The 12710-nt window shown below is 34.7% G+C and overlaps 1 protein-coding gene across 1 annotated transcript; it reads right to left on the bottom strand.

The window, feature by feature from the left end:
- Nucleotides 1–4372: 4372 nt before the first annotated feature.
- LOC113783178 (SH3 domain-containing protein 3) lies at nucleotides 4373–12387 on the bottom strand. Its single transcript, XM_027329245.1, has 10 exons — nucleotides 12164–12387; nucleotides 11729–11851; nucleotides 10517–10586; nucleotides 10205–10350; nucleotides 8362–8463; nucleotides 8006–8203; nucleotides 7869–7931; nucleotides 7699–7788; nucleotides 7539–7613; nucleotides 4373–4757 (listed from the first exon to the last, which is right to left on the bottom strand). Exons 1-10 carry the CDS (start codon nucleotides 12221–12223, stop codon nucleotides 4638–4640), a joined length of 1047 nt encoding a protein of 348 aa, XP_027185046.1. The 5' UTR covers nucleotides 12224–12387; the 3' UTR covers nucleotides 4373–4637.
- Between the last annotated feature and the right edge of the window lie 323 nt (nucleotides 12388–12710).

Below are 12710 nucleotides of genomic sequence, written 5' to 3'. Positions count from 1 at the left end.
TTAGGAGAGCTTCATAGGCAAACGTATATGGTTTTTAAGTCAAAATTCTAATTAATATCTCTTCAACAAAGATAAAATGTTCTGAAGTTCAGGCTTTTAAAAAGGATTGTTATATTTTTCTTCCTTATGAAACATAAAGGACACCAAAATTTAGGCTCCAAAGAAGGGGTCTGCTAGAGAATTCTTGATTTGTGGGCCTAAACCGTTTTGTATACGTTTTGTGCTTCCACTAGATTGCCTAACTTGTTTCCACGGAATTTGTATTCAAACAATAATGAAAATGTTGATTAGCATCAAAAAGTAGGATTTCAGTTAGATGCATTAGAGCCAATCCAAACTCCAATGCATGTCCATGATATGCAATTAAAATATAGGGATAATTTAGGATACTAATGATCACAGGATTTAACAAAACAAACTAGTCATCTCTTTTGACATGACGTTTGCTATAATTCTTGAGATTTGAACGAAAAAATTTCAAATTTTGCCTTTTTTCCCTCCTTTCTTTCAAATATTCAAATATTTTTTTGTTCAAAATCACAAGAATTATAGCAAACATCATGTTAAAAGGGATGACTAGTCCATTCTACTGAATCTTGTGATCATTAGTGGAGTTTTGTTGCTTATTTGTATTATCTAATTTATTAAATGTAAACTTTTTGAGTGGTGAAATGTGCATATTAATTATTTTTAACTTTTAATTATTTTTATTCTTCTATTAATACAAATTATATGCATGCATAAGAGGTATTTATGGAATAAAAGTTTCATCTCTCTCCTTAAAATACTTTTTAATGTTACTTTTTCTAATTGGACTAATTTTGTTATCAAAAACTTAATCTCAAGGGAGGTTTGTATAATTTTACAAACTTCAGGGTTGTCAAAAACCTTAGAGGAGGTTTCTAAAATTATCCCTAAAATTTATGAATTCAAAAGTTAAGAGACAATATGCTACAAAGAATAATAAAAAACAAAAGAGGGATCGAGAATAACATAAATTTAATACAATTATTCTTTTCAAGTGACAAAATTAATCTAAAAGTGCCGTTCATAAGAAAACATAATGTTATATTCAACTAATTCTATTTTATTTAAAAATTTCATCACCATCTAACACTCAACCTTGCATGTGCTTGAAACTCCTCCCATTTTGTTTGTTTCTCTATATAAGTAAATATATGTTGCTATGCAATTTGAATTTTGCTTTTAATCACTTCTAGTCATTTGCATATAGTGATTTAAAAGGAAAAAAGAACATTAGCAATTTGGGCAAAACTTGACCATTTAAATGCCTTTTAATGATCTAATTCAGTTGGTAGGATTGTTACTAAAAACCCCTTCATTTCCCTTCTTCACTTTTAAGGTTTACAGTCTCGCTTGGACAAAAAAGAATAAAAATTGTTGGATCTGAATTACAGACAAGAAAGGCAATGGCTTTAAACCATGTTAGAATTTGTCATTTTTGGAAATTTTAAAACTTCATAGAGATGTACATTAAAAAAGAGATTAATATTTTATGCACTAGTAGCATAGAGATTTTTTTTTGACACTAATCGATGTAGATGTCACATGTACAAAAACTGAATTTTAAATTTAAATGAAAATCATTAGTATGTATATAATCCCACTAGTGTAATGAAATTCTTGCAACGCTGATAGTGTATTAAAAAAATATTATCCAAAAAGTATACTAAATGATCATCTATTTTGCCTTGGGGTAATTTTGGCATTTAATATGTGATAGAAGGCTAATTATGCATCATATTTGTGAATATTTTTTTTAATTTTGGTAAAATATTATATTAATTAATAGACTTTACTTTACTCATATTTTGTTTTTGATATTAATTTTTAAAAAGTTAGTTACCATTCAAACGAGCTTACAAGTGAAATTTTCTGTCAATATGACGTGGGCACGTCTTCTTTTGTGGTAACATCTGGATACCTTAGGATTTGAAGTGGCCCGCCCGCATCCCATGAAATTGTGGCTGATTAGTTGGAACTCTTGCAAGATGTTGTTAATTCCTAATTCAAACAAATCTTCTCGTTTTATTTTGTATTAGTAATGCCCAAGTAGGATAAAAATAAAAGAGTAAGGAAGGGATCTTTTTCTTTCCTCGTGCGAATAGGAGACTAGCCGGTTTAAGTTCAGACGACTCTTCTCCTTCGTTCTTTTGCTCGACAATTTCTTTTCTTTTTTCTTTTTTTTTTGAGTAAACCCTAATAGTATTTCTTTTGGCTGCGCTTTCATCATCAAGAGTGGCTAAACTCTTTCCCCAAATTGCAACACTTTGGAAAAAAAAATTTTAATTACCCTTTTGCACCAAAATAACACCAGGACCATTTTTTATTATAACACCAGGACCATTTTTTATTAAGTCATCAAATAGACAAATCCTTTCTCAAGATCAATTGCATTAACAGATTTGGAACACCGGATTTTATTCTTGCTCTTAAAATTCAACAAACATAAACCAAAGAAATTAGAAATATGAAAGTTGTTATATTAACCCTAAATAGCATAGACAAGGAAAACATGTCACAGTGTAAGAAAGATTTACTCTATTCTTAAATAGAATAACAAAATAAGACCGACAGAATCCAACACCATTTTAAGTAATAATCGTAATCTTTTATTTGCTTTAAAGGTTGCCTCCTTTTTACTAAACTAGTTTCATGAGGACCTAAGGTCCTTTCTCCTTTATCGGGTGGAGGCCTCTTTTTGTGACTGTTTTAGAAGTTCATTTGAGATCAATGTTTGTGTCAAATATAATATATATATGTGCCCTTGACGTAGTTGATAAATTTTGTTCTACTTTCAATACTATTTGATAGATTTTAAGAGAATGGTGAGTAATAAGACAATAATGATAGATCTAAACGTGTGTTACATGTACGAAGAAAACGATTAAAATATATGAAAAGAATCCCCCGAATTTGAAAACCGAAAGAACATAATACTAGTCATTAAATAGATTTTTAACATGAAATTGTTCATAGGCTTCAAAATGAAACCAGAAAAAAAGAAGAAGGGAAGATCAAACAGTTGCTGGTGTTTGCTGCATCTTGTGGACATGTATTAGCACAGGACATCCCTAGTGCTTTTGATGATTCCCCAGTCTTAGCTTTTATTTTGGATATTCAGGATTCTAAAGTTAGCTATTACTTCCATAATAATGAAAGTTGGCATTAGTCCTTAAACTTCATAGAAGAATGAGTGAGTGCAAATCTCATTGTCTACTTTTAGATTTTTGCTATGTGTTGAATATGAAAGGAATTCTGGGCTAAGGGTGGCAAGAAGATTGTGCAATCTCCCAACCAATTCATTCCATCCCTTTTCTGGGTAGAACTTGCCTGATTGGTTCTACCTTTCCAGTACTTTTTGGCTCAAGGATAGAAGTTGTGAAATAAGCTCATTCGAGAATCATATTGAAGTTGTTGACGTTTACATCCTGCAGCTTCTTAAGAAATGAAATTGCCAACATAGGGTTAAAAAGTATGACCAAGCTACTAATAAATTGACTAAAAGAATTTCGTTAGAGTTCAAAGTTAATTGAGAAAAAAATGAACAACTCTACAGCTAGTTAACCTATTTTATTAGTGCTCGGTGAGTATAAATTCTTTTAGCTGAAGTAGCCTGAGTTTGATTACCATTTGTTTAATAAGAGCTTATTCAAACTTGAACAAATGATCAAAATCTCAAGCTATCAAATAGCAAAACTTCAACACATGTACAAACTTCTGAACCATTGAAAAATGTTGAAGAGGCTATTTACCATTCATTCAAAGATGAGAAAGTTCTTCGTTAACACAAATCAAAATATTTGGCTCTGCTCAATTCAATTAATTCTTTTGGAATAATGACTGGTTAGTAGCCACAATAGCTGCAAGGCTACTATAATATTTTCAGAGAACACCCTTCTTATTTTGGATGGAGTATACAAATGTAAGCTTTTTGATCTTGTTTTACAACATTTCTTTTGACACAAACTTGATTTGGTTGCATCCTTATCAACACATGCATGTTCTCAGATTTAACATTCTTTCTAAACCAATTTCAGCAGCATAACACTAAATCAGCTGCTATCACCACACAATGTCTCTAACTTAGAAAAGCTTAAAAGCCCCTTAATCCAGCCATAAGCATCAGAACTCTTTCCAACAATAGGCACAACAATACCCATGCACATTAACGTATACATCTAAAGGTTGCACAGATGCATGTGCAGTCAACCCACTAGACGTAGCGACACTCAGAGAAGAACAACCAGATAGGCAATGTATCAAATTTGTGTTCTCTCTTCTGTTTCAGATAGAGCAAAAAAATAAGAAAGAATAGGAAATTCATAGAGACCATTTTCTCATGAAATAGTTTTCCAGATTATGTGATACCATGTAACAACAAAAAATATATATATAGATTCTACATGTCACCCAAAACGATGCAAACTAAAGATACATGCATTTCAAGTATACGTCAATATTCTGCTTACTTTCTAATCTCATCAAAATAGAATAAGGAACATGGAATAAACAACCATTATCTAACACTACCAAATTGGAGCTGTATTAAATAGAGACAGACTAATTGCATTTCAAACCAGGAAGGGAATTCAATTCACCAGCCAAATGTATAACTAGAAAACTTCTGCTGCCCCAGTGTCTGTTGGAATGCGGTGACGTCTTTCCACATATGAAGATGGAAACCAACCAGCTTTACCTCTGCATTCCCCCTCTGACCATCCCGATGGGCTTACCTGGACAAGTCTTGAAACTTTAGAACACTATACAAGTAAACTAGTACGATTTCTGTTGAAGATATTACTGCTCAATTTCATAATAGTGCATTATCAATTAGCTAAATACAAAATCAATTTAGTTACAACCAACCAAAAAAACAAAGTTTTGGTTCATGAAGCATTTTAAAATGTGATCATTGCATGGAGCATTACATACACGCAAGCATGATCACTAGGGTAAAGTGAATGTATGTGCAACTTTAACCTTAATACCCCATATCTGTCAAAAAGGAAGCGCATTGTGTTACATGCCACATCTGTCATTCCTCAACCCACCTCCCAATTATCATTAATTATTTTGCTTCTTATTTTTACATTCCTTAGGAAAAGAGTATCTTCTGAGTAGTATCAACTAAAGCTTGCTTGATCTCTTGGAAATAATTTTTGGTGCAAATAAAGCTTAATTCCATTTTGGTTACATAAAATGTGCATAGTTAACCACTAGGGCAACTTGTTACATGCCCCCTTCCCTCTTTCCCTCAAATTGATTGCTCGGTGAACATAAGCTATTTGTCCTGTGCTTCTGTGCTCCTTAGAAACAGACAGCATTGCACTTTCCTGTTAATTACAAGCACAACCTCCATGGACTCAAACTGGTTTATGGTGGGTTTATGGGATAAGATTCACTTCTCAAATTTTGATTTTCAGTGTCGCTTGCTCTGAGTTTTACAGTTTACATAAGTTCAATCCCAAACACTCTCTTCTCAGTTTAGATCAGGTCATCCTGTTGTGCCTTTGTATTCTATAGAAGAATCTCAAACTAATCAACTTTTCCACTTACTGTTTTTATAGTGACTAAAGAGTGCACTGGCTAGATCTTCTGGAATTACAGTTCTGCATAGAGTTTGACTTGATTTTGGTTTTGGCTGATAATCTTGTGGATTCAGATCTCTAAAGAGAGTAATTTCAGCAAATGAATGCTCTCAACAAAGAACACAAAATCAGAACAACGGACAAATCCAGACCAATTCAGAATCACTCTTTATCTAATTCAGAATCATCTGTATGCTTATGGCTTACCCCAACAAAGATTGAGAAAACTTGCACAAAATTGAACTAATCTCCCTAAAACCATAGGATAATAAGGATAAATTAACCAACATAACTTCTTTAAGTCAGTTTTAACTCAAGATTGAACTCATTATTGCTCTTTTATCATATTCTTTCATCTTTCTTTATTTTTTGTTATTTTACATTTACAAAATTGTACTTTGAGGTTTATCAAAATTAAGTGGCTTCCCCTATGGTTTTCATCATTACAAAGATTGACCTCCCTTGTATATGCAAAATGCCAGTAACCATCATGTATACTCAAACCAAACTTCCAAAAGCAAAAAGAGAAGAACAAGAAATGCCACAATCCAACTACCATGTCCCCCTTTCCCCCACTCCCCAAATCATAGTCTCCTCCTTCAACTGCCCTCCCTTCTCCACTCCCATCTTTGCCTGACCTCCTACCCCCCTGCCACCATGCAATATCCAAACCCCCTTGACCAGCCCATCCCCTCCCTGCCCAGCCCCCCACCCTCCTTCCTTTGCAGCCATTTGTCACAGGCTCGCAACCTTCTCCTCAACCAACCGTCTCCACATCAACAACAAATGCAAGGCTAGATACACAAACATACAGAAAAAACACATTGTACAAGAAGCCAAATCATATTGATATATAACTGGAAATTGACCATTAAGTATGCAACACTTGTGTCCTAATGCAAAACTAATATGTTAACATAAAGATCTAAAACTTGGTAATCTTTATTCTGCACAGAGGTAGGATAAGGGGACTGGTGGCTTAAGAGGTGATTGAAACTTATGTCCTAGGAGTTAGACATCAGAAGAGGAGGCAATGAAATGAGGAGTTTGTGTTGTTGAATTTTATTTGCAATGCAGATGTGGGGGATCGTCATGGGGTGGACTGTATTCTGAGTGGGAGTCTGGGTGTTAAGGGTCCTATTTGGGGCCAGGCAGCGAGGGGAGCGGCGGGCCAGTGGCTGTAGGAGATGGAACAATTTCGCAGATTGCACTAGGGCTTTTCAGGGAAAAGAGAGGCATGGAGCAAGGACTTGCTCTATTGACCAGAGGGAGCAGAAGCTGGTGGTCAGAATGAAAGAAGGGTGGTTGGGGAAAATACTTTCTACTTAATAAGTTCTAGCAAGGTATTTTAAGATATTTAGTATGGATTTCCTGTCCATATCACCTCCAGATTTATGTTTTGTAGCTTGAACAGTGAAAATTAAGGCTCTAAAACTAATTATCGAAGGCGCAGTAAGATTAAATTTCCACAGCTATAGTATAGAACTTACACTTGAAAAGATTTTTGACATAATGTATAATTTATTAAGAATTCGTCAGCGCAAATTTTCAAATTCTAAAAGGCATTCTTATTATCAAAATCTTAAAGGAAAAGGACAAGTTTTTGGATCTTGGGCAGCCAGGCCCCTCCCAGGTTCACCCCAGCCCAGGAGAGCTTTGTGAAAGATATCTTTTTGTTTTCTGTTATGGACAAAATGAGGAATTCTATTTCCTGAATGATATTCTGTTTCTTGATAACAGGGAGTATAAGTTGTCATAGAGAATGAAAGGCAACCACTCGTCAGCAGCTTCAAGGGTTCTCTAGGGTTGGGGAATGTCTTTGCTCTGGCACTTATAGGTATAGTTTACCTAATTCTATCTGATCTGTAAAGCTAAACCTCAATTAAAAGAAACAGGAACAAGAAATTAACTTGAGAGTGAAGCAACCTGTCGAACAACAATGAAATCCCCCACTGCCAAGCTCAGCTCCTTCTCAGTCTCAGCATCAAAAGCATGCCTAGCCTGCAGGAAACAAGTACAAGTGAGCAAATCCTGCTTTACTAATAATTGAAAGACAAATGCTATAAGTGTACAAATAACTAGTTACCTCAGCCAGAAAGTATTTGGTTTTCTCAGATCCATGATCAGTTGCAATTACAGGAGGAGCAGCTTCTTTCCGTTGCTTATCTGATACCAACTGTTGCCATAAAAATTATATGAACCAAAATTTTTTGCTCATTAAACATCCTTTCATCAAAAAAGAAATGCATTACCGACCTCAGCTTCAATCTGACCAAGAATAGCAGCTATCCTCTCGTAATATATTTTTTCTCCTTCGATCTTAAAACAAAATTCATAATTAACCACCAAAGCAACTTCAATATCCCAACAGCATGGTAACAGATCTTTCATACCATTGCTACAAGCCTCTGAAAAGTTAGCCTCTGCTGCTGAGCTTCTACAGAACTCAATGCTGTAGCTGCTTCTTTGCCTAGTACTGCCATGTTTGCTCTAAGCTCCTGCATTCTAGCTTCAGCTGCATGCAGCTTTGCTACATTTTCTGGAATTGGAGCTTCCCTTACTCGTGCTTGTCTTCTAGAAACCTCCACCGCCTGTTCGCTTTTTGAAATTCATTCATGCTTTTCTGGTTAAAATACTCATATTCTAAAGCAAAAAAGCTGAGATTTTATGAATAATCAAAAACAGGTTATACCAAGATTTCTAATACCTGCTCAAAAGCAAAAAAAAAAAAAAAAAGGATCTGTAATACCTGGGTCTCAGCTTCTTGTCTCATTCGACTATAACGTTGAGCAAGATGCCGAGCTTCTTCCAAAGGTGAGCCTGTTGTCATTGCTCGCAAGGGTTCTAAAACCTGGTTACAAAAGAATATTTTGTAGCCATAAATTAATGACATGTAGTTATAAAAGCAATAGTTGCACTTCTAATTGCATGCAAATATCAACCTATATAGTCTTTATTCTAAATTGTACTAGAAAAATCTCTTGTATTGATAATTGATATCTTTTCATGGTAATTTATAGTATGGAATTTCTTGTAACAATCACTGGTACAACTTAACCAATCAAGATAACTGAGAAAAAGAAAATCACAGCTGTAAATGCAACAGAAGCTAAATTTGGGTAGAGGGAAAGACAAATAGAACATTAGATGACAGCAGAATGCATAGGTACTTGAATCCAACAGGACTGAAAAGAATGGTACTAGAAGTCAGAAAAACAACCAAACTCATCAATATATTCGGGCTAAAAAGAAGAAGTACTAAAGTAACCAGGATCATAGCATCATAAACCGATAGATAAACAAGTACCAACTCCAAACCCACCCAAATGCAGCTGACCACATTTAATGGAACTTTAGAGTTATGTGTTTGTCACACTGCTGTAAGCACTTAAAAGTCGCACATTGTACAGGCTCCAGCATAAAGATCCAAAACCAGACAATCATCTTTTATGACAAGTCGGACAAATACTCAGCAAGTTTCTTCTTTGACACATTGTACAGACTCCAGCATAAAGATCCACAACCAGACAATCATCTTTTATGACAAGTCGGGCAAATACTCAGCAAGTTTCTTCTTTGACACATGAGCTTTTATCTAGCGGTCCTAGCTTAACTAATATGCGCTTAAATTGAACAAGGAATTAATACAAGGTCAATGGTAGAGCACTGATTTTGTGGCATGAACGGGCATGACTAAAACGGTTTTTTACCTAAACTAAATCATAGTCACTAGTCTTTCTATCTATCAATTTTTTCTTATCATCAGAGTTGAAATAATGCTCACATTCAGTGGTAAATAGTGCTCTCTCCTAAGTTTCTTCTTACTTTTATCTTATGCAACTTATATTCTGTAATCAGCATTTCTGCAATGTCCTCCACCAATATCTATCATTTTAACCGTATGCAAATGAAAGCTTGTATCCTACACTGTTATTAAACTACAGAAACTCAATATCTTAACAACTGGTACAGGTCAATTGATTGATAACCTTAAGACAGAGAAAAACCAGCATTCTGATATATGATAGAAGTTAATCCTAATGCCTATGTAGAAGGAAAGAAAAGTAAAAGATCAATTGATCTTCTCCACAGAGGAGCATCTAAGATAATTGCGCATAAGCCGGTAATAAAAGTTGGACATAATGGATAGATGATCATCAATCACTTCAGTTATACAAGGGGGACCAAAAGAGGGGCAAAAATGACAAACCTCCTACGGTAATCATTTTAGATTTTCTTTTTGGAAATTGTCAACACGGTTATCAGCTTCAACCTCTTCTGTGCCAACAGTGTTAGCCAGCCAACTTTAAATTTGACATTTTTGGATGAAGGAACTTAAATCCATTACTTTTCAGCAAGATTTCAACCCAATAAGCAAGGATAAAAGCATAGTCTCAACAATATATAAAATGATAGAGCAGGGTGAATGGTTGACAGACGATTGTGAATAAAGTGAAACAATTCTTAACACAGTATTAATTGTGAATACTCAGCAACTTCAGCTAGTTTAGAAGACATGTATGCTAACGCCACATCTTTACAGCTACTTTGTCTACCATAGAAATTCTAATTCAGTTATGCAGACAACCAACCTCTGAAAACAACATCCTGTTCAGGTCTTCCTGCTCCTTTTCCACATGTTTACAAGCATCACCATAGATTGTTGCAGCCTTACCTAGGATTTCATCATGACCATTCTCAACTCCATATTTGCAACAATCTTCAGATAATTTATTGCCTAAACAAAATTTCAAAGCAAACAAAGTGAGATAATTCTGATAGCACAAATGGGCCATCAAGAAGAAAAAGGACCAGTTCAAATATAAACGTTTAAGACCCTACTTTTAGATACATTCCTGAATAGATATACCATAAAAGAAGTTCAGAGAAGATCAAATTCAAACCTGCTTCAATATGCTTATACCCTATGGCTGTAAATGTTTCGGCTGCTTTAACAATTTCTTTCTGAAAATCCTGCATGGATAAATGTTGATATTCAATTAAAGCAAATATAGTATGAAAGATTTTAAACTTTGAAAAAGAGGTAATCTAAGCTAGATATTATAGGAATGTAAGAATGGTTATAGAAGCTCAGAACCCTCAAACTCATTGATCAAATAAGTGTTCTCAAAATCTGCTAAAGCACTATACTTGGAATGCAGCAGTTTACCAATTACCACCCTTTTGGTTTCTGTTCATGGGTTCATGGTCCTCATGAAAAGAATTACCTTACTGTTAACCAAAATGAACAGAGAATTAAATTGTCATAATGTGAAACTGAGGTATATAACATTAGTGCTTTTTTATTGTATTATAAAGAGATACCAAGTTATCAGTAATATACAGATCAATTGAGATTCTGCTACACAAACCGTTTTTTAATACATGTCAATTGCAATCAAAATATTCCAACTAAAATTCCATCTATGTACAAAGCAAAACCAAATTTAACTGAAAACTAATTCTTTAAGAAAGTAATTTAGGTGCACAACACAGTTACACTTAGACACAAGGTCCAGCCAGCAAAAATCCAGTGAAAATGCAAACACTGCCCTTTTCAATTATGGCCTCCAATGTCACTCCGTCCAATCAAATAAATGAAATTCTGATGACTTTGGACTCCGAAGTTCAAAATTTGATTTCATATACATATTAAAAGTAAGTGTCAGTCATCATAGGCAAATCAGGGACAGAACAAACTAGAAAACGGTAGTTTTAGATTGGTAACAGTGCTTGGGGTAGAAGCAGAGATCAAATGCCAGAGTATTAATCCCATCAATTGCCTGAGAATAAGTGTTTTGAAAAAGTTCACCAAATGAGCCCAACATTTCAATGATTTTTAAAGTGTCAATTAAGCATTTGATTGATCACATCTATATAACAACAAGACCAGATGAATAAATAGGGCCACAACAAATACATTGGGACAACAAGACCAGATGAATGCTCAATCAAAACTGAGCAACTAACTCAGGCATACAAGAAGTAACCTGATCCAACATCCCACAATCAATAATCACGCCAAATAACCTCGTGAAATTCAAATAATCTACATGGAATTTCATTAACGAACTAGCATCAAACTGTGATTAGTGCAATATCAAGAAAATGTTTACCCTTCCAGCACGAGTAGACCTGTACAGTTTCTCCAATTGCTGATGCCTTTGCATCTCCACTTCATCAATTACCATCACATCTGAACTCTCATATCCGCTGCCACTGAATTGCTTTATCACAGCCTGAAAGTTCCATTTTTTTTTCTATCTTCATTAAATGTAAACGAATAAAATTGCCAAACCCGCTACAGAATTCAGTATCAACCATCAACCCAAAAATCCAAAACCTCTCTAGAAAGCAAATCACTTATATTCTTGATATATGAGAAAGAAACCCTTCTGGACAAAATGTTTAATCTTATGATCAATCCCAGAAAATATGCACTTATGCAATCCAATTTTGCTACTGGATCAAGAGCCACTCAAAATTTCACACATTTTCCTGGGCAAATAATTCAGGGTATTGGCATATAGAAAAATAAAAAATAGGGGTACCTGCTGCTGTTTGGCAACTTGTTCTCGGAGCTTGCTGGCCTGCTTTCTCAAGGCATCCATTGCTTCTGCTTGCAGCTCCCTCCCTTCCGCCCAGTCAGTGTGTGTTGTGCGTGTTTTAGGACTTTGGAAGAGTTTTGTCCGAGAGTAGAGACTGAAAAGAGTTCTTGAAACATACGTTGCTAAGATCTACTGACAGGTCATCTGCGAATTTTTGTTAATTAGTAAAAACGGTCCGTTAGCATGACCAATTCATTGAAAGGGTGAATTTGAACTGTTCATTTTGTGAGGACTTATGTACCAAATCTTCCATTTAATATACAGAAATCAATGGGCATTTTCTTGGGGTGTCCTTTAAAAAACTTGATAGTGGAAAAAGTTTTTTTGAAAAAAAATGAGTGTTGTTTAAGGGGTTTCTTTATTTATTTATTTATTTTTTGGAGGGAGGGGTTAAAACTTTCTCTCCTTCTCTAACCCGTAAGAATCGTTTAGAATATTTATGAACTTTAGAATTGAAAAAACCTTTTCTCATTTTTGAAAATCCCATCCC

The sequence above is a fragment of the Coffea eugenioides genome, chromosome 9 (genome assembly GCF_003713205.1).
Source record: "Coffea eugenioides isolate CCC68of chromosome 9, Ceug_1.0, whole genome shotgun sequence".
NCBI lineage: Eukaryota > Viridiplantae > Streptophyta > Magnoliopsida > Gentianales > Rubiaceae > Coffea > Coffea eugenioides.
This window is presented reverse-complemented; position numbering and strand designations above follow the sequence as displayed.